This window comes from Capricornis sumatraensis, chromosome 12, assembly GCF_032405125.1.
Source record: "Capricornis sumatraensis isolate serow.1 chromosome 12, serow.2, whole genome shotgun sequence".
In the NCBI taxonomy this organism is placed as follows: domain Eukaryota; kingdom Metazoa; phylum Chordata; class Mammalia; order Artiodactyla; family Bovidae; genus Capricornis; species Capricornis sumatraensis.
In genome coordinates this window covers 22,215,815-22,236,901 of record NC_091080.1, presented here as the reverse complement: position 1 = coordinate 22,236,901, position 21,087 = coordinate 22,215,815, and the positions used below count along the sequence as shown (strand labels likewise).

Genomic DNA, 21,087 nt, shown 5'->3' with positions numbered 1-21,087 from the left:
CTCGTTCACAGTCCTTCAGTGTACTTCCAGCGAGGTCAGTATAACACTGCTCCTCTAGAACTGCAGAAAAAAGGGCTCCCTTATCTAATTTCAGTTTCCATCACTCCCCAAGATCTCCAGGGTGTAATGCAACTCTACTTCAAGCCAACCAATCTGACCATAAGACTTGTTCCCTCACTAGAAAGAATTTATAATCTGGCATGGGAACTGAAAGAGACACAACTAGTTTTAAGTAAGGTAGACCGTTAAACGTGGAAGAGGAAGCGCGCAAAATACTACGGAAGGTCATAGATAATTTCTCCAGGAGAAAACAGACACTTTCTCTTGCGTATACTGGAATAAAGATAATTTTAGAGGCATCTTAAAGAAAACAGGGAATTTCTTCAAGTGGAGACAAAGGGAAAATCATCCTGGAGATGGAAAATATGGGGCGGGGCTGTAGGCGATCAAATGGTCAGTGTTGCCTGGAAATAAATATGCAGGGTCAGGATGGAGCCAGATCAGGGTTTAACTGTGAACATAATGGCTTTTAAAATAAGATTATTTCATTTTGCTATTATTTCCATAGCTGCATAAGCTAAGAATTAGGTTTGATTGTTATTTATTTTTTACCTCCTGGTATATAATGATACTAATTCTTATATCACAAACATATCTAATATAAAAATTATCAATTATCTTACTGGTGCAGTAACAATAAATCTTACTATTTTTAAATTGAAGTATAGTTGACATATACTATTATGTTAGTTTCAAGAGTACAACGTAGTAATTTGACAATCAAATACATCATCAAACGATTACCTAAGTAACCATTTGTCATCATATAAAATTATTACAATATTATTAATTATATTCCTTTTACTGTATATTAAATTCACATGACATTTATTTTTATAACTGAAAGTCTGGATCTCTCAATCCTCTTCACCTACTTCACCCAACCTCACATACCCCTCCCTTTTGACAACCACCCATGTGTTCTCTGTATCTGTAACTCTCTGTTTGGGTTTGTTTGTTCATTTGTTTTTTAGATTCCATATATAATTTACAGATTCCACATATAATTGAAATTATATGGTATTTGTCTTTCTCTGTCTAATTTATTTCACTTAGCATAATACCTTCTATATTCATCCAAGTTTTTGCAAATGGCAAGATTGTTATCCCGTATTTCTTTTCATTTCTATTTGCATGGCTGAAAACTTTCCTAACTTGGTGAAGGATACAGGTATCCAGGGCCAGGAAGTACAGAGAGACTCAAACAAAGTGAACCCAATGAGACCGACACCAAGACACATTATAATTAAAATGCTAAAATGCTAAACTAAAGAGAGAATCTTAAAAGACACTAGAGAAAAACAACTAGTTACGTACATGGAAGCTCCATAACACTGTCAGCTGACGTTTCAGCAAAAACTTTACAGAAGGGAGTGGCATGATATAGTCAAAGCATTGAAAGGAGGAAACTTGACCAAGAATACTGTAGCCAGCAAAATCATAAATCAGAATTGAGAGACAGAGTTTCCCAAGCAACAGCTTGTCTACACTGTGGTTCATCACCACTAAACCAGTCTCACAAGAAATGTTGAAGGAATTTAAACAGAAAAGAAAAATTATAACTAGAAATATGAAAATTATGAAAGAAAATATCTCTCCAGTAAAGGCAAAAATGTAGTAAAAGTAATAGATCAAAGGTATGAGTGCTTTCCAGAGGGCGCTAGTGTTAAAAACCCACCTGCTAATGCAGGACACGTGTGAAGGTTAAAAAACAAAACCAGTAAAATCATATATATCTACAATAATTAAGGAATACACAAAGTAAAATAACATCAAAAACATAAAATGTTGAGCGGAGTAAAAATGGAGTGCTTTTAGAAAATGTTCAAACTTGAGCAACTATCAACTTAAAATAGACTGCAATATACAGAGGCTGAGATATAAGCAGTAACCACAAACCAAAAACTGATAATATGGGGTTGGTCAAAAAGCCCTTTCAGGTTTTTCTGCAGGATGCTGGAGAAAACGATACATGAATAATAAAAAGAAAGGAATATAAACATAATACTACAGAAAGTCATGGAATCACAAGGGAAGAAAGCAAAAGAAAGGAGCAGAGAACAAAGACAAGCACCAAACAGTTAACAGGATGGCAGGAAGCACGTACCTATCGAGCATCACTTCAAATGTACATGGACCGAATGCTCTAATCAGAAGACACACGGCAGCTGAACAGATACAAACACAAGACCCATACATATGTTGTCTGCAAGACTCACTTTAGATCTAAAATCACACACGGACCGGAAGCGAGCAGACGGAAAAGCTATTCCACACAAGCATGAATGAAAAGAAATATGGGATAGCAACACTTATACCAGACAAAATGATTTTAAAACAAAGACTGCAACAGGCGACAAAGAGAGGCGTTACCTAATGACAAAGGGATCAATCCAACAAGAAAATGTGACACTAGTTAATACATATATACCCAACACAGGAGCACCTGGATCCATAAAGCAAATACTAACAGACATGATGGGAGAAAACTGACAGTCATACAGTAATAGCAGGCGACTTTAACACCCTCTACATCAGTAGATAGATCATTCAGACAGCAAATCAATAAGGAAAACCGCTGGCCTTAGGTTGGGGCTTCCCAGGTGATGCTAGGCCTTCGGTTAGGAAAGTTTTGCAGCCATTATTTCTTCAAACGGGTTTTCTGTCCTTTCCACTCTCTTCCCCTCCAGGACTCCAATAATGTGAATCTTAGCACACCTCCAATAATGTGAATCTTAACACACTTGATATTGCCCAAGAGGTCCCCTAAGCTAGTTCCATTTTTTGGTTCTTTTTTCTTTTTGCTGTTCTGATTGGGTGAATTCCACTAATTTATCTTCTAGATCACTGGTCCTTTCTTCTGAATTATCTAATATGCTGCTGGTTTCCTCTAGTGTATTTTTCATTTCTGTTATTGTATTCTTCAGTTCTGATTTTTTTTAAAAAATATTTTCTATCTCTGTTGAAATTCTCACTTTTCTATTCTACTGAGTTCAGTGAGTTATCTTTATGACCATTACTTTGAGCAACTTATCTGGAAGGTTGCTTATCTCCATTTCATTCCGTTTCTGTTTGTCTTCTTATTTTCTTTGGAACAAATTCCTTTGTTTCTTCATTTTGTCTAACTTTGGGTTTTTTCCTACATATTGGGTAGACCAGCTCCGCCTCCTGGTCTTGAGAGTGGCTTTGTGTAGCATGGCTGGTCCCCATAATGTTGTCTCCTTCGGTTACCAGGGTCAGATGCTCCAGTGGAATATGTTAGAACTGGGATATGAACTCTTGTCTAAAATCAGAGTATGAATTCTTAGCAACTATAGCAAATCCTCTCTCATGTTCAGGAAAAGATTTATAAGGTAAAAATTAGCAAGAAAGGGGGGAATTCAACTCTAGACTTTATTATATCTAATAAAGTTACATTTAACTGTTCATCTCAATTGGAAGGGAAAAAGAAAGAAAACTACACTAGAACCTTGCCATAAGATTGTCCTTAGGGGACATCACATGAAATTGTCTCAAACAGACCCCCTTGTGATCTGGTCCAAGATGAACCATATTTATATTGAATTAGACCAGTAATGCTATATGAAGCCCCAAGACAAAGACAGTTTACAGAACCATCTACAGCTCTCTAGCATTCTCTCAAATTACCTTTGAGTCCTTTGCATAATAAAGTGTACGACCTCGAAGTTTGAAGTATCGCTTTTTCCACCTTTGGAAGGAACTGGTTTGCTTCAACAGCTGTCCCTCTTTAATACTGGTCTAGGGAGAAGCAGAAGCACAACATGATTAAGATGAAATTCAAAGCCAAGTAACATTCAAAATTAATGACGCACTAGCATTAACATTTTGAATATTATTTCTCATGTTTTGCAAATTACAGGAGAAAATATTTCACTCTCACCATTCAACCACGGAAACACATATGCAAAGCTCCAAGTAGCAAAGGTGAATCTGACATGCCCTCAAAGCAGTCACAAATAGTATGGACGATACATACACAAAACTAGTACTTTCAACACAGTGATGAATACACGTACCTCTTCAAGTGTGTACTTATATAAAGACTTAATAAATGATGGAAGGGTAGGTCTACAGTAAATGCAATGGTTAAGAAGGCATAAGCTCTGGAGCCAGAAATACTGTGATCGACTGTTGGTGACACCACTGAGAAGCTGGATTATCTTAAGCAAATCAATAAACATCTTCTGCCTTTAATTATTCATCTATAAAACGAAGATGACAACAAGACATACCTTTCCGGGCTGTTGTCAAGAATAAATCTTTAAAACATGTAAAGGATTCATTGCATGGCACATAGGAAGTGCTCATTAAATGTCAATTATCACCAACTATGTGTTACTGCAACAAACACATATACAAAGTATGGTGCATGGCGGTTCAGAAGAGAAAGCTCTGCCTCAGAGGGAGTCAAAGATGTCATCCTCCCAGAGGACAGCCTTAGGTAGGTCTTGAAGGAGTTTATCAGAATAAGGAAGGGTTTTTTGTTGTTGTTCATTTACTAAGTCCTGTCCAATCTTTATGACCCCCATGGACTGTAGCACGCCAGGCTCCCCTGTCCTTCACTATTTCCCAGAGTTTGCTCAAATTTATGTCCATTGAGTTAGTGGCTATCTAACCATCTCATCCTCTGTCACCCCCTTTTCCTTTTGCCCTCAATCTTTCCTAGCATCAGGGTCTTTTCCAGTGAGTCAGCTCTTCGCATCTGGTGACCAAAGTATTGGAGTTTCAGCATCAGTCCTTCCAATGAATATTCAGGGTTGATTTCCTTTAGGATTGACCGGTTTGATCTCCTTGCAGTCCAAGGGACTCTCAAGAGTCTTCTCCAAAACCATAGTTTTTTTTTTTTTTTTAATTTTAAAATCTTTAATTCTTACATGTGTTCCCAAACATGAACCCCCCTCCCACCTCCCTCCCCATAACATCTCTGTGGGTCATCCCCATGCACTAGCCCCAAGCATGCTGTATCCTGCATCAGACATAGATTGGCGATTCAATTCTTACATGATAGTATACATGATAGAATGCCATTCTCCCAAAACCATAGTTTAAAAGCATCAATTCTTTGGTGCTCTTCTTTATAGTCCAACTCTCAACATCCATACACAACTACTGGAAAAACCACAGCTTTGACTAGATGGACCTTTGTTGGCAAAGTAACGTCTCTGCTTTTTAATAAACTGTCTAGGTTTGTCATAGCATTTCTTCCAAGGAGCAAGAGTCTTCTAATTTCAGGGCTGCAGTTGCTGTCCATAGTGATTTTGGAGTCCAGGAAAATAAAATCTGTTACTGCTAAACTTCTTCCCTTTCTATTTGCCCTGAAGTGATGGTACCAGATGCCATGATCTTAGTTTTCTGAATGTTGAATTTCACTCTCTTCTTTCACCCTCATGAAGAGGCTCTTTAGTTCCTCTTCACTTCCTGCCATTAGACTGGTATCATCTGCTTAACTGAGGTTGTTGATATTTCTATCTTGATTCCAACTTGTGCTTCATCCAGCATAACATTTCATATGATGTATTCTGGATAGAAGTTAAATAAGGAGAGTGACAATATACAGCCTTGTCATATTCCCTCCTCAATTTTGAACCAGTCCATTATTCCATGTCCAGTTCTAACTGTTGCTTCTTGAGCTGCATACAGGTTTCTCAGGAGACAGGTAAAGTGGTCTAGTATTCCCACCTTTCTAAGAATTTTCCACATTTTGCTGTGATCCTCATGTCAAAGGCATACTCAATGAAGGAGAAGTAGATACTTTTGTGAGCTCTCTTGCTTTCCCCATGATCCAGTGAATGTTGGCAAATTGATCTCTGGTTCCTCTGCCTTTTCTAATCCAGCTTCTACATCTGGAAGCTCTCCAGTTCTTATGTACTGCTGAAGCCTAGCCTGAAGGATTTCGAGCATAACCTTGCTAGCATGTGAAATGAGCACAACGGTTTGAACATCCTTTTGCATTGCTCCTCTCTGGGACTGGAATGAAAACTGACCTGTTGCAGTTCTGTGGCCACTGCTGTTTTCCCAGCGTATTTTAGGTGTGTGCAAAAATAGAAAAGTTTAGATCAGCACAGATATTTGGAGAATCTTCATAGAATTTTTGATTATAAACACAGGGTAGGGCTTTCAACAGGGAGCAACAGAAGACGTGGCTGGAGAGGTGGGCAGGGCCTCTATGATTCTTGGCCACACCTTGCGCCAGGTGCTTTATGTGTATATCGGTTCATTTTATTGCTACCACCAACATCCTTGGAACCCCTCTGACTTCATCTAGTACCTCTCCTTCACCTGGTCACCTTCCCTCCTTCACAACAGCGCGTCGCTCTTAAGTAGGCATATGTGTACGACCCTCAGGACTGAACACCACCTATTCTTTCCTCCTAGATGGTTCTACCCTTAAATATCCATCTGATCAACTCCCTCATTTCTCTCAAGTCTCTGATCTTCTCGATGAGACCCACCTCACTGACCTATTTAACACACTCTTCACATTTCCCTCCATCCTGATCTTACTTTCCCCACACAAAGTACTTCCCATCTTGTAACATATAATGCAATGTGTATGCGTGAGTTCTCAGTGGTGTCCAACTCTTTGTGACCCCAGGAACTGTCATCTGCCAGGCTCCTCTGTCCATGGAATTTTCCAGACAAGAATACAGGAGTGAGTTGCAATTTCCTATTCTATGGAATCATTCCGATCAGGGACCTAACCTGGTCTCCTGTGTCCCCTACACTGACAGGTGGATTCTTTACTGCTGTGCCACCCGGGAAGTCCATCATGTAATGTAATTTATTGTATTTATTGTGTTCATCCACTCCAATATTTTTGGGCTTCCCTTGTGGCTCAGTTGGTAAAGAATCCTCCTGCAATGCAGGAGACTTGTGTTCAATCCCTGGGTTGGTTAGATCCCCTGGGTCAGGGGATCAGAGGGGTTCCATTCCAGTATTCTGGCCTGGAGAATTCCATGGACTGTCCATGGGGTCACAAAGAGTTGGACACAATTGAGCAACTTTCACTTTCAGTTCACTTTCATGATATGGAAGTCTGTATGAATGAATAGAAGATGCTGAGATTAAACTCATGTTTGTTTGACTCCAGAGTTTATTTCCAACTTTTACACTTTTATTATTATTGCCTTTTATTATCAACAGGACATAACAATTTGAGAAAAGTTTATTTCCTCTAATTGGGTAGTTAGGTCTTACTAATGTTTACTTTCAATTTCATTACAAGATTCCCTCTAGAGCTTGCTCTCAGATGGTCCTCCAGGAATTATGAGAGCATTAAAGTTTAATGATAACAAAACATTTTTGTATCTTCGGTACCAAAGAGCCCGACTTAGAATCAGACAGACAGCCTTCAGGCCAGGCTCCACTACACACTACAATATAAATCTGGGCAAGTCACTTCAGTTCTCTGTGCTCCCATTTCCTCGCCTAAAATCCAGGCATAATAATGCCAACTTCACAAGCTGATCGCATCTAATTTAATGATAAGATAATGGCTCAAGAGCACTTAGCACACCATGTGGATTAAAGAAAATATTTAATAAATGGCAGCAAGTGTTACTATGATATCATGATGCTATTAAGTTCAGGGAGTATTTTAAGAGCTTTTCAGAAGAAGTGAGTAAGTGTTTGCAGGCCACTGAGAGAGCAAATAACAGCTGGAATGGAAGCAGAGTATCAAGAGATGAAGCGAAGGGAGCCAAGAGCCAGCAGATGCTGGCCACAAGGGGCATTAGCTTTTTATTCTCAGCGCAAAAAACTAGTGAGCTGTCCAAAGCGAGAGACGGAGAAATGGGTGAGAAAGCAAGGGGAGAACCAATTTTAGGAGGCGACTGCAGGAGTCCCAGGGAGAGACCAGGGAAGACGGAACTAGGACTGTGGCATCACTGAGACAGACAGGAGCAGCGGCAGTTGAGCTGTTGGTTTGGAGGCAGAATCTACTGGCCTTGCCAGCCTTACCTTCTTACTTTACCTTGCCAGCCTTACCCTCTTGACATGAAGGGCAAGAGATGGAAAGGAACCAAGAGAACGGGTAAGTACTTGCCTTGGGCAACTAGGTGCAAAAGACTGAGAGAGTTCCATGTGCTATGCAACAGGTCTTTGTCAGTTATTCATTTTAAATACAGCACTGTGTACATGACCGTGCCAAAGTCCCGAGCACATGGAAATCTGCTCAGTGTTATGTGTCAGCCTGGGTGGGAGGTGGGGTTGGGGGAGAAGGGCTACATGTGCACATGGCTGAGTCTCTTCTCTGTTCACCTGGAACTCCCACAACATTGTTAATTGGCTAACCCCAATACAAAATGTTTCCGGTGTTAGAAAAAATAATTTAATGTCAAAAAAAAAAAAAAAAAAAGATTAAGAGAGAAAGGGTAAGAATAAGGAAGAGTTCAGTGATGAGTCGCCCTGCTGTAGCCCAGGGTAGAAAGTCTACATTCTTAAACCCAAACACAAAATCTTGAAATGCCAGAGAGAGATAACTCACGTAGGGAACAAACCTCTTGGCAATTCAAAGGCTAAAATGTGGGTGTTTTCAGATTTTTGTGAAGTTGCTTAAGGCAATGAGGAAGAAAAATTAACGTTTAGTCTACTTATGTTCTATAAGGCTGTTTTTTTAACAGCATAAGTAACCTAATATTTCTTCTCCATGTTTATTAAAGTAATTTTCTAAAATGAAAACCCAATAACAATATGCTGCTGCTTAGGGTCCTTCTGGTTTTCTCTTTTTCTAAGTGAAGTGTAGCTGACTTACAATATTGTCTTAGTTTCAGATATACACCAAAGGGATTCAGTTATACATATACCAATTCCTTTTCAGACTCTTTTCCCTTATAGGGTATTACAAAATATGGAATAGAGTTCCCTGTGCTATACGGCAGGTCCTTGCTGGTTATCTGTTTTGTACACAGAAATACGTATACTTTAATCCCACACTCCTAATTTATCCCTCCCCACCTCTTTCCCCTTTGGTAACCATAAATTAGTTTTCTATGTCTGTGGTTCTTTTACTATTTTGTAAATCAGTTCATCTGTATCTTTTTTGTGTTTTGCCTGCAATATAAAATCCAAACTTCTATATGGGTCAGAAAAGACACCTGTGTGATGCTCTCCAAACTCCCCACTTGCCCATTTGCAGGCTCCTCCCTCTGCCCTTAATGTCCTTTCCTCAATTACCTGTCTTAAAAAAAAAAAATATATATATATATATATATTATATATATATATATAATATCCTTTTATTTGGCTCTGTCAGGTCTCAGCTGCAGCAGGCAAGATCTTCGTCGAGAGGTGAGGGCTTAGTAGTTGTGGCAGGAGGGATAAGCTGTCCCATGGCATGTGGGATCTTAGCCCCTGACCAGGCATCAAACTGCATCCTCTGAACTGGAAGGCAGACTTATCAACCACTGGACCCCCAGGGAAGTCCCCACAATTGACTGTCTTGAAAGCTCCTAATCACTTCGACTCCGACTCAGTGCCACGGCCCCAGAAGGCTTCCCCACCCGATAGGAAAAAGTGAACACCTCCACTTTGCCCATCGAATGCATCTTTCTCCTACCTGTTTAGTGGCACCTCTGACAACTGAGTGGCCTGTTTGTGGTCCCATCAGGCTGTGACGTTCACAGAGCGAAGACTGTGTTCTCTGTATTTTAACAACGTCACCAATTAACACATTCATTGGCACTTTAAGGGGCTTCCCTTGTGGCTCAGTTAGTAAAGAATCCGCCTGAAATGTGGGTTCGATCCCTGGGTTGGGAAGATACCCTGGAGAAGGGAAAGACTACTCACTCCAGTATTCTGGCCTGGAGAATTTTGGACTGTATAGTCCATGGGGTCACAAAGAGTCAGACACAACTGAGTGACTTTCACTTCACTGACACTTTAAGACCTTCATAAGTGTTAAACCAAAATCACTTTTATTTTATTTATTTCTTGGCCATGCCAGGCGGTATATGCAATCTTCATTCCCCAGTCAGGAATAGAACTGCATTGGAAGTGCGAGGTCTTAACCACTGGACTACCAGTTCAGTTCAGTCGCTCAGTCGTGTTCGACTATTTGCGACCTCATGAATCACAGCACGCCAGGCCTCCATGTCCATCACCAACTCCCAGAGTTCACTCAAACCCATGTCCATTGAGTCGATGATGCCATCCAACCATCTCATCCTCTGTCGTGCCCTTCTCCTCCTGCCCTCAATCTTTCCCAGCTTCAGGGTCTTTTCAAATGAGTCAGCTCTTCACATCAGGTGGCCAAAGTACTGGAATTTCAGCTTCAACATCAGTCCTTCCAATGAACACGCAGGACTGATCTCCTTTAGGATGGACTGGTTGGATCTCCTTGCAGTCCAAGGGACTCTCAAGAGTCTTCTCCAACACCACAGTTCAAAAGCATCAATTCTTCGGCACTCAGCTTTCTTCACAGTCCAACTCTCACATCCATACATGACTACTGGAAAAACCATAACCTTGACTAGACGGACCTTTGTTGGCAAAGTAATGTCTCTGCTTTTGAATATGCTATCTAGGTTGGTCATAACTTTCCTTCCAAAGAGTAAGCGTCTTTCAATTTCATGGCTGCAATCACTATCTGCAGTGGTTTTGGAGCCCAGAAAAATAAAGTCTGACACTGTTTCCGCTGTTTCCCCATCTATTTCCCATGAAGTGATGGGACCAGATGCCATGATGTTCGTTTTCTGAATGTTGAGCTTTAAGCCAACTTTTTCACTCTCCTCTTTCACTTTCATCAAGAGGCTTAGTTCCTCTTCACTTTCTGCCGTAAGGGTGGTGTCATCTGCATATCTGAGGTTATTGATATTTCTCCCGGCAATCTTGATTCCAGCTTGTGCTTCTTCCAGCCCAGCATTTCTCATGATGGACTACCAGGGAAATCCCCAAATAACTTTTACAGTGTAAAATGGTATATAAGTTTGTCTTTTAAAGAAAACGGTAGAAAATGGAAAAGAGAGGCTATAAATGACTTTCTGGGTCCCGGCATTCAGCACACCTGAGCCTGCTCCTTTTTACTGTGTATAGAAACAGTAGTGCTCAGCCACTAGTCCTGTCTGACTCTGCAACCCCAGGGACTGCAGCCCACCAGGCTCCTCTGTCCATGGGATTCTCTAGGCAAGAATACTGGAGTGGGTTGCCGTGCCCTCCTCCAGGAGATCTTCCCAACCCAGGGATCGAAGCCAGGTCTCCCGCATTACAAGCGGATTCTTTACAATGTGAGCCACCAAGGAAGCCCAAAAACCATCAGATACAACACACAAAAAAGTGTATACGGGGCTCAAATGCCATCCCTGCATGAAAGGCTGGGGAGAGACAGTCAGAGGGCAGGAAAATATCTGTCTATCCTGATTTTAAGACTATTGCTAATTTAAAGATGCTCTTTACACAGTCACTTTCAAAGCACATTTATGTCTTGTCCCATTTGGCTTTATATATTTTTTTCAAACCTGCACAAGCATGGATTTATTTGCAATGTGTAAGGCTGAGGAGAATACAGAGATTTGTAAGATATAGTCCTTATTTTCATGCATTTATAAACTTCTCTATGTTATAATATACAAACAGTCAATTTCAAATTCTTGAAGAAAGAAAAAAAGGAAGAAAAAAAGAACATCTAAAGTTAGCTCACTTTCCTAGAGATGTGATTAAAAAGATTTAACTAGGAGGCAGTTTTTCACATGAAAGTTAATCCTCAAAATAAACTTCTGTTTATATATGGAGAGTTAAACAAACACTTCTCATGAAAGAAGGCACATAACAAAAATGATTAATCTGCAACAGCTCCAGCCAATATAATCATATAAGTGTGGTTCAGAGAAAAATGATGTGGTTCGAAAAATCTCAAAATAATGAGTAAAACAGATGAAGAAACAAGCAGGTTTTTAAAAATCACAATATTTAATATATTCAATATCACTGTTCACCTAGCATGACAAACTGAATTTGGTAAAAGAAATAATAAATAGTTATGACCAGAGAGCTATTATTAAAATCTACTAAAAATACATATTAGAATTTTATGTTGTTTGCAATTTCTAGGATAAGGGATAAACTCTCCCCTCCCTCAAAAAAGGGCTTAGAAACATTTTCATTTAACAGCCATTGGTCACATAAACTGATAGCTCAGTTGATAAAGAATCCACCTGCAATGTGGGAGACCTGGGTTTGATCCCTGGGTTGGGAAGATCCCCTGGAGAAGGGAAAGGCTACCTACTCCAGTATTCTGGCCTGTAGAATTCCATGGATTGGAATGAGTGACTTTCACTTTTCATCACATAATCTAGCAGATATTAGTTTAGTATTATTTGACCCTCATGAAAAATCAAGAAAGCCACAGAGCCCCCAATAGTAATCCAATAACCCAGTTTCCAAATATTAAAACCAAAAAGTCAAATGAATTGGCTTTGCAAAAAAAGGTTTCAAAAAAATAAGCTTTAAAAGTTTTAAGATCTCTTTTCTATCTGGCTTTCTGCAGTCCAACGTCTTCAAGCTGTGGAATTACTCATTTCACACCCCTTTCTAAAAGCAAACACAAGTAATTTCTCTTTTAAATTATATACACGAGTGCTCCAGGATTTCACCTAACATTTCAGAAACACCTCTGCGTCAAAAGTTGAAGCTGCTTTGGGGACTTACTACATTGATGTCCTGAGGAGAGTGCAGCTTTATAAACAGCCATTCAGTGAGCCTTTTTAGAAAGCTAAGAATCTCTGGAAAATCTGTTCCTGCCTGATTTATCTGATAAATGTACATTTTCATATGTTGGCTTTGGGGGAAACACCACATAGGCGTGGTGAAGAGTCTGATGTGGAAAAGGGGAAATGTCAGTCATGACTCATGTTTTACAGATGCCTTCAAAAATTCCAGAAGCATCTTGAGCTTCTCGTCTTGTCCCAACATGACCCCTTAACTTCTCTCCTAGGGAATGGGAATACAATTTGTTGTGATAGGAGATGTGGGCTGTTACGGACTAAATGTTGGAGGGCAATCCTAACTCCTAGTGTGATGGTACTAGCAGGTAGAGCCTTTGGGAGGAGACCGTGTTAAGAGGGGCTTCCCAGGTGGCACTAGTGGTAAAGAGCCCTCTTGCCAAAGCAAGAGACTTAAAAAGATGCAGGCTCAATTCCTGGGTTGGGAAGATCCCCTGCAGGAGGGCATGCCAACCCACTCCAGTATTCTTACCTGGAGAATCCCACGGACAGAGGAGCCTGGCGGGCTACCGTCCATAGCGTCGCAGAGTCAGACACGACTGAAGCAACTTAGCACAAACGCGTGTGTCAAGAGGGTAGAGCCCGTGTGAATGGGGTTAAAGCCCTTACAAAAAAGACCCCAGAGCCCCAGCCAGAAGATGGCTCTCCCTACTGGGACACTGATCTTAGACTTCCCAGACTACAGAACTGTGAGAAATAAGTATTTATTGTTTATTTTGGCAGTCTTTAGCATTTTTGTTATAGCAGCCTGAACAGACGAAGACATAGGTCAAGAGAATTTTTACCACTGTATATTTTGTATGTAATCGCTTCTTTCTTCTGAAAGTCACTCAGTCGTGTCTGACTCTTTGAGACCTTATTGATTATACAGTCCATGGAACTCTCCAGGCCAGAATACTGGGGTGGGTAGCCTTTCCCTTCTAACGGGGATCTTCCCAACCCAGGGATCGAACCCAGGTCTCCCAAATTGCAGGTGGGTTCTTTACCAGCTGAGCCCCAAGGGAAGCCCAAGAATACTAGAGTGATATATTAAAAAAAAAAAAAAAGAATCCTGGAGTGGGTACACAGTCTTCTCCATCTTCCCAACCCAGGAATAAAACTAGGATCTCCTTCTAATTCTGTCTACTTCATTCTCCCAGAGAATTATTCTTTGTCTTATACCTTTTGCTGCCATATCGTTTGTCATATAAGATCCAGGAAAGCTGTCTGTGTACAGGGTACCTGTTCAGAACCTATAACATCAATGAGTCTAGAAGACTTCCTTAAACGGTAAGCCTCTTTAGTTTTACAGACTTTAACTTCTCAGTGGAAATAATATCTGTATATCTGTATGTGCTACTGCGATATGTGAAACAATGGATAGGAAAAGATACGTAATTCTTTAAAAAGGTGGTATGACAAGATATCATCATCAGTCACCTTAGGCTCCATGGTAAGTGTTATTCATTACAGAACAGATCTTATCTTTCATTCCATCCCTTTCCACTCCTGCCTTTGCCTTAGTTCAAGCTTCTCTCACTCCTTTGAACTCCACAGTACCCTACGTGGTCTCCATACTAGCAATTTTTCCCACCACTAGTCCATTCTTCCCACTGTGGACAGAATTACCCATGGGGGAAAAATGTTTTTTGATCTTGCAAAACTCTGGTTTAATACGTTTAGTGGTTTCCTATGACCCACAGAGTAAATCCAGAGTTGTGAGCTAGGCAGAGACTCTTCCTTCTGTAAATGACCCACCTTCTTTAACAGTTTCTTCAGCAGTCCTCCTAAATTCATCCACAGTAGAGGAGACGAGAAGTACCTGTGAACCCCCAAATCCTCCATGAATCTCTGTGTCCAAGCTCTTACTCAAGCATTTCCTTCTACTCATAATACCTTCCTCTGCTTCTTCTTAGAAACCTCCCATTCCATCCTATCATCCTCCAAGGCTCAGGTCACCATCATATCCTGGGTGCACCCAGCGCAACACAAACACACACACACACACGTGGCACTAACCATGTGAAATAAAAAATTCTTGTCTCGCTCCTCTGTATCTTATTTATTTTTCCATTCTACACATATAACCATGTACTTGACACTAAGAAAATAACGAGTATGTTAACAGATTTATTCAATAATTAAGAAACAAAAAGTAAGAAATCTAAAGGATTAAAACATATTTCTCAGATCTTGAGGAATTCAACAGAGAAAGAGATTTCAAATTTTCTTTCCAGCAAGTCAATACAGTGTCAGAAAGGGCAAAAGACATAGGCCTGACTCCTACTAAACGAGAGCCCTTGGGACGTCCCTGGCGCTCCTGTGGCTAAGACTCCGTGCTCCCAGAGCAGGGGACCCAGGTTTGATTTCTGGTCAGAGAACTGTAACAGATCCCACGTGCCACAATTAAGACCCGGTGCATCCAAATAAATTAAAAATATTAAAAAATAAAAAAAGAACCCTGGATTGAGTTCCATCTCTGGCTCCATTTACTGTATTTGTGACTGCATATGAGTGACAACATCTATGATCCTAAGTTTTCCTATCTGTAAGGTAAGGATAAATATCACCCGCCCTGTATTCCTCAGAGTTGCTAGGACAAAACAAAATATAGCATAAATATCTTCCATAATCTTCCAAATGCCATACAAAGTTTCATAAGCAAGGTACTCTTTTTAACAGGCCATACTTCTGGGAAAAGTATTTTAAGTGGGACTGACACAGTTAAATAAAAAGATACACCATTTCTGAACAATGGCTTGATGCTTACATTTAAAGAAATTATCCCCAAAAGATCAGGTTTAACTACATAAAGTATACAGTTCCAAAATGCATACTAGTTTTCTAAACATTAAAATAAATCAATCATGAAATTATATTTAATAATGGAGCAGACTTTACAACTCATATAGTATTATTATTTTACTTCTTAGAATATCAGTCTTATTTACCAGTAAGAATTATAAAATGATGACCACTGCTCTTGGATAACTCCACTCTGGTGCCAGGGGCTCTTCAAAATTCAATTACCCTCAAACTAATCTCCCTATTAGTTAGAGCAGGGCCAGGCCCACCTTATTCACCACTGCAGTGCCAGCGCTTTATCATGGTTCCCAGCACAGAGAACAGTTCTTAATTGCACAAATGAATCAGTGAGGTGAAGACGGATGTTCAGTCCTTTGAGAGGAAACATGAACTGCACACCGAGAGCTTTTAAGGGAGAGCCTGGGCAGGGAGCTTGACGGCATGCTGAGAACCAGATCCAGAGGGCTTTACTCTGCAGCCATCTTTCTGATTTGCTCATGTCCCTGCAGCAAATTTAAGCATTTAGTTGCTGACTATTCTCTTGGGGTTTGCTTTCCCCCAAATTGAAAGCCAGTCTGCTTTTATTCACTGCCATTCACTCCACCAGTATTAGTCGCTCGGTTGTGTCCGACTCTTTGCAACTCCGAGGACTGTAGCCCACCAGGCTCCTCTGTCCCTGGGATGTCCCAGGCAAGAATACTGAAGTGGGTTTCCATTCCCTTCTCCAGGGGATCTCCCCCTGACCCAGGGATAGAACCGGGTCTCCTGCACTGCAGGCGCATTCCTTACCACCTGAACCACCAGGGAAGCCTTTACTTTACCACCTGAGCCACGAGGGAAGCCTTTACACCAGGGAGACCTTCTACTGCATCATAATTACTTTTGTATTTGAACGGTATCCAGTATATACCTATAAAATGTATATATCAGTGATTATCTGCAATAAACTTTCTATCATTCCCTATTTTATCTAACAGTTAAACTGACAAAATTTGGCTTGAAAGGTTGAATGCAAAGCACACAGGTCCAAATTCTGCTCTCCATCTCTAAAACGAGGAAGTCCATCTTCATCACAAGATTGCACATTAATGTATGTGCCTTCTATGACAGCATCATTTTTTTCTTTTATTAGCTCTTCTGGTTTTTGCCTGATTATAAAATAAGAACTGGTTTTCTCCACAAATATGCCCAAGCTTATGATGAATGGTTATTGCCCATCGTCTTATGACTTTGGAAGGTTAGCCAACTACTGTCATTCTGATTCAGTCCGTCAATCTCTTTTATCAGCTGCTTATTCAATTGCTTAATGCCTGGTTTCTCTATCAGCCTCCAAATTTCCCTCAGTTCCTCTTAACTCCAGACCCTTTGGTTTTGTGCCTTATATTCCTCTTTCCCCTTCTGAATTCTGTAGGAAATCTCTGTTAAAGTTGATCTACATTAAGCCCTAACAGAGACACCAGTTATTATTCGAAAATCTGGCTGATCACCTGAATCACATGAAGAACTTTATAGACATGAACAGTCTCAGTTCATGTGGGACTTTTTTAAACTGAAGTATAGTTGATCTCATGGGAAAAGACCCTGATGCTGAGAAAGATTGAAGGCAAGAGGAAAAGGGGACGACAGAGGATGAGATGGTTTGATGGCATCAGTGACTCAATGGATAGGACTTTGAGCAAACTTCAGGAGATGGTGAAGGATGGGGAAGTCTGGCATGGTGTAGATCATGAGGTTCCAAAGAGTCAGACACGACTGAGCTACTGAACAACAACAGTTGATCTACAATATTGTGTTGGTTTCAGGTGTACAGCAAGGTGATTCAGTTATACTTTTTTTCAGATTATTTTCCATTATAGGTTATCATAAGATATTGAATATAGTTCCCTGTGCCATACAGTAAATCCCCATCACTTGTCTATTTTATGTAGTTTGTATCTGCTGACCCCATATCCCTAATTTGTTCCTCCCACTTCCTATTTCCCTTTGGTAAGCATGTGCATGTACAGTCACTAAGTCATGTCTTGACTCTTTGCAACCCCATAGACTGCAGCATGCCAGGCTTCCCTGTCCTTCACTCTCTCTCAGAGTTTGTTCAACTTCATATCTTTAAGTTTGTGTTTTATGTCTGTGAGTCTGCTTCTGTTTTGAATACAGATTTGCTTTTATTATGCTTTTAGATTTCACAAGTGATATCACACAGTATTTGTCTTTCTCTGACTTATTTCACTTAACATAGTATCATCTGAGTATACCCATGTTGTTATAAATGGCAAAGTTTCATCCTTTTTTAAGGCTGAGTAATATGCTTTTGAACTGTGGTGTTGGAGAAGACTCTTGAGAGTCCCTTGGACTGCAAGGAGATCCAACCAGTGCATCCTAAAGGATATCAGTCCTGAGTGTTCATTGGAAGGACTGATGCTAAAGCTGAAACTCCAATACTTTGGCCACCTCATGCGAAGAGTTGACTCATTGGAAAAGACTCTGATGCCGGGAGGGATTGGGGGCAGGAGGAGAAGGGGACAACAGAGGATGAGATGGCTGGATGGCATCACCGACTCGATGGACTTGAGTTTGAGTGAACTCCGTGAGTTGGTGATGGACAGGTAGGCCTGGCGTGCTGCGATTCATGGGGTCGCAAAGAGTCAGACACGACTGAGCGACTGAACTGAACTGAACTGAACATTCCATTGTGCATACACACCACATGTGAAGTGATTCATCTACCGAGGGACATTTAGGTTGCTTCCATGTCTCAACTACTGTAAACAGTGCAGCTATGAACACTGCGGTGCACGAAACTTTTCACATTATAGAGTCTTTGTCTTTCCTGGATATATACCCAGGAGTGGGATTGCTGGGATCACATGGAAGCTCTGTTTTTAGTTTTTTAAGTTACCTCCATGCTTTTTCCATTGAGACTGCACCAACTTGCATTTCATCTGGGATGTTCTGCTTCAATAGATTTGGAGTAGGACACAGGAACCTACACATATTAAAAACTACTTCTGCTGTCACAGAGCCTCGGCTTTGGGTTTCCTGTATCATACAGCAAATTCCCACTGGCAATCCATTTTACATTTGGTAATATATATGTTTCAATACTACTCTCTCTAGTCTTCCCACTATCTCCCTCTCCCACTTTGACCAAAAGTCTGTTCTTTATGTCTGCGCCTTCTTTGCTGCCCAGCCAATAGGATCATCAGTATTATCTTTCAACCTAGAGGAGGAGGATTGGAAGGAGGTGGCAGGTGGGTTTAAGGGGGAGGAGACATGTATATGCCTGTGGCTGATTCATGTTGATATATGGCAGAAACCATCACTATATTGTAAAGCAATATAAAAATTAATTTTTATATTAATTAAAATTTCAATTAACTCAATTAATTAAAATATACCCATTAAAATTTTTAATTAATTTTAAAGGAAAATTTCTTTTTGTGATTACAATTATCAGTCAGGTTTAATAAATTCTCATAAATATTTAAGTATAAAAATTTGTATAAAACCTTAAAAGATATCTTAGCACTTTAATTGATTCCACTCAGTCTAATCATTTACTTAACTTCAAACATTTTAAAAACTGGGGGCAAGAAACTTCCTAAAATACAGTTATAGGAAGTACTGCATCTCTACATTCAAAGCAATCCTTTCCTCTGTATGCATGCATGCTTGCATGAGTCATGTCCAACTCTTTGTGACCCTCTGGACTGTAGCCCACCAGGCTCCTCTGTCCACGGGATTCTCCAGGCAAGAACACTGCAGTGAGTAGCCATGCCCTCCTCCAGGGGACGTTCCTGGCCCAGGGGTCGCACCGCGTCTCCTCTGTCTCCTGCACTGGCAGGCAGGTTCTTTGCCACTATTGCCACCTGGGAAGGCCTTTCCTCTGTATGTGGAGCCCATTGGTGCACCACTTCTGCCCTCTTTCCACCCCTGCTTGTTCTGCTCCAGCAAAGGTGGGAGGAGTCATTTGGCTTTAATAACCGAGCACGTTGGGAATTCCAGTTGTTAGGACTCTGCATTCTTAGTGCCAGAGGATAATGTAACCAGGGAGGTGAGTCTCAGCTTATAGAAGAATGGAGACAGCGTGTGTTCCCAGAATTAGTATTTAAGAATAACCCAGTAAGGTGATAGGGCTTCCCTCATAGCTCAGTCATTAGAGAATCCGCCGGCAACACAGGAGACCCCAGTTCAATTCCTGGGTCGGGAAAATCTGCTGGAGAAGGGACAGGCTACCCACTCCAGTATTCTTGGGCTTCCCTTGTGGCTCAGCTGTAAAGAATCCGCCTGCAATTCGGGAGACCTGGGTTTGATCCCTGGATTGGGAAGATCCCCTGGAGAAGGAAAAGGCTACCCACTCTAGTATTCTGGCCTGGAGAATTCCATGGACTGTATAGTCCATAGAATCTCAGAGTTGAACATGACACAGTGACTTTCACTTTCACTTTAATAAGGTGATGTAGGTGCTCTATTTACAAATTACAAAGTTATGAAACATTTCCCATTTTATAAACTACCACTTGAAGCAGTTGTCCTCAAGTAGTTTTGTGTATCAGAATATATGATCATAAACTGTTTTTATTTTATTTTTTAAAATTTATTGAAGTATACTTAACTTACAATGTTTGTGTTCTTTTTTGCTGTACAGTGAAGTGACTCAGTTATACATATATATATTTCTTTTCATATTCTTTTCCATTATGGTTTATCATAGGATATTGAATACAGTTCCCTGTGCTACAGGGTCTGCTCAGTCATGTCCGACTCTGCAACCCCATGGACTGTAGCCCACCAGGCTCCTCTGTCCATGGGATTCTCCAGGCAAGAATACTGGAGTGTGTACTGCCATGCCCTCCTCCAGGGGATCTTCCCAACCCGGGGACTGAACCCGTCTCCTGCATCGGGAGGCAGATGGAGTAGAGCCCTGCTATTTATTCATATAATAGTTTCCATCTGCTAATTCCAAACTCCCAATCCATCCCTCCCTGCTCCTCCTCCTTGTCAACCACAAGTCTGTTCTCTGCGTATGACCAGGCACTTTGAAAAGGTATTCCAGAACCTAACCAGCTCAACCGCCACATTCTGGGCTACTCAGAAGAATTCTACAGCTCAAAAACATAAAAAACAGCTCAAAAATAGCCTAAAAAACAACTCAAAAACTATGAGACAAATGATAAGATCCATTTAACATAATGATGTTTATAGTCATACAACAAAATCTTGGGATTTATTATTCTAGAAGTTTGTGAAATCATTTTGCTTTTATCCTTAGAAAAAAAAATAAGCTACTGTATTGTTTTTAAAGTTGCAGGATATAAAATCAACACACAGAAATCCCTTGCATTCCTATACACTAATAATGAGAAAATAGAAAGAGAAATTAAGGAAACAATTCCATTCACCATTGCAATGAAAAGAATAAAATACTTAGGAATATATCTACCTAAAGAAATAAAAGACCTATATATAGAAAACTATAAAACACTGGTGAAAGAAATCAAAGAGGACA

At 40.4% G+C, this 21,087-nt stretch overlaps 1 protein-coding gene across 1 annotated transcript in view; it reads right to left on the bottom strand.

Annotated features, from left to right (window-relative positions):
• The window catches only part of DGKH (diacylglycerol kinase eta), a 193,207-nt gene that overhangs the window by 106,295 nt on the left and 65,825 nt on the right, over positions 1 to 21,087 (bottom strand). The window contains exon 3 of the mRNA XM_068984345.1: positions 3,709 to 3,819. Coding sequence (XP_068840446.1) covers positions 3,709 to 3,819 — 111 coding nt within the window. The remainder of the gene's footprint in view (positions 1 to 3,708; positions 3,820 to 21,087) is intronic.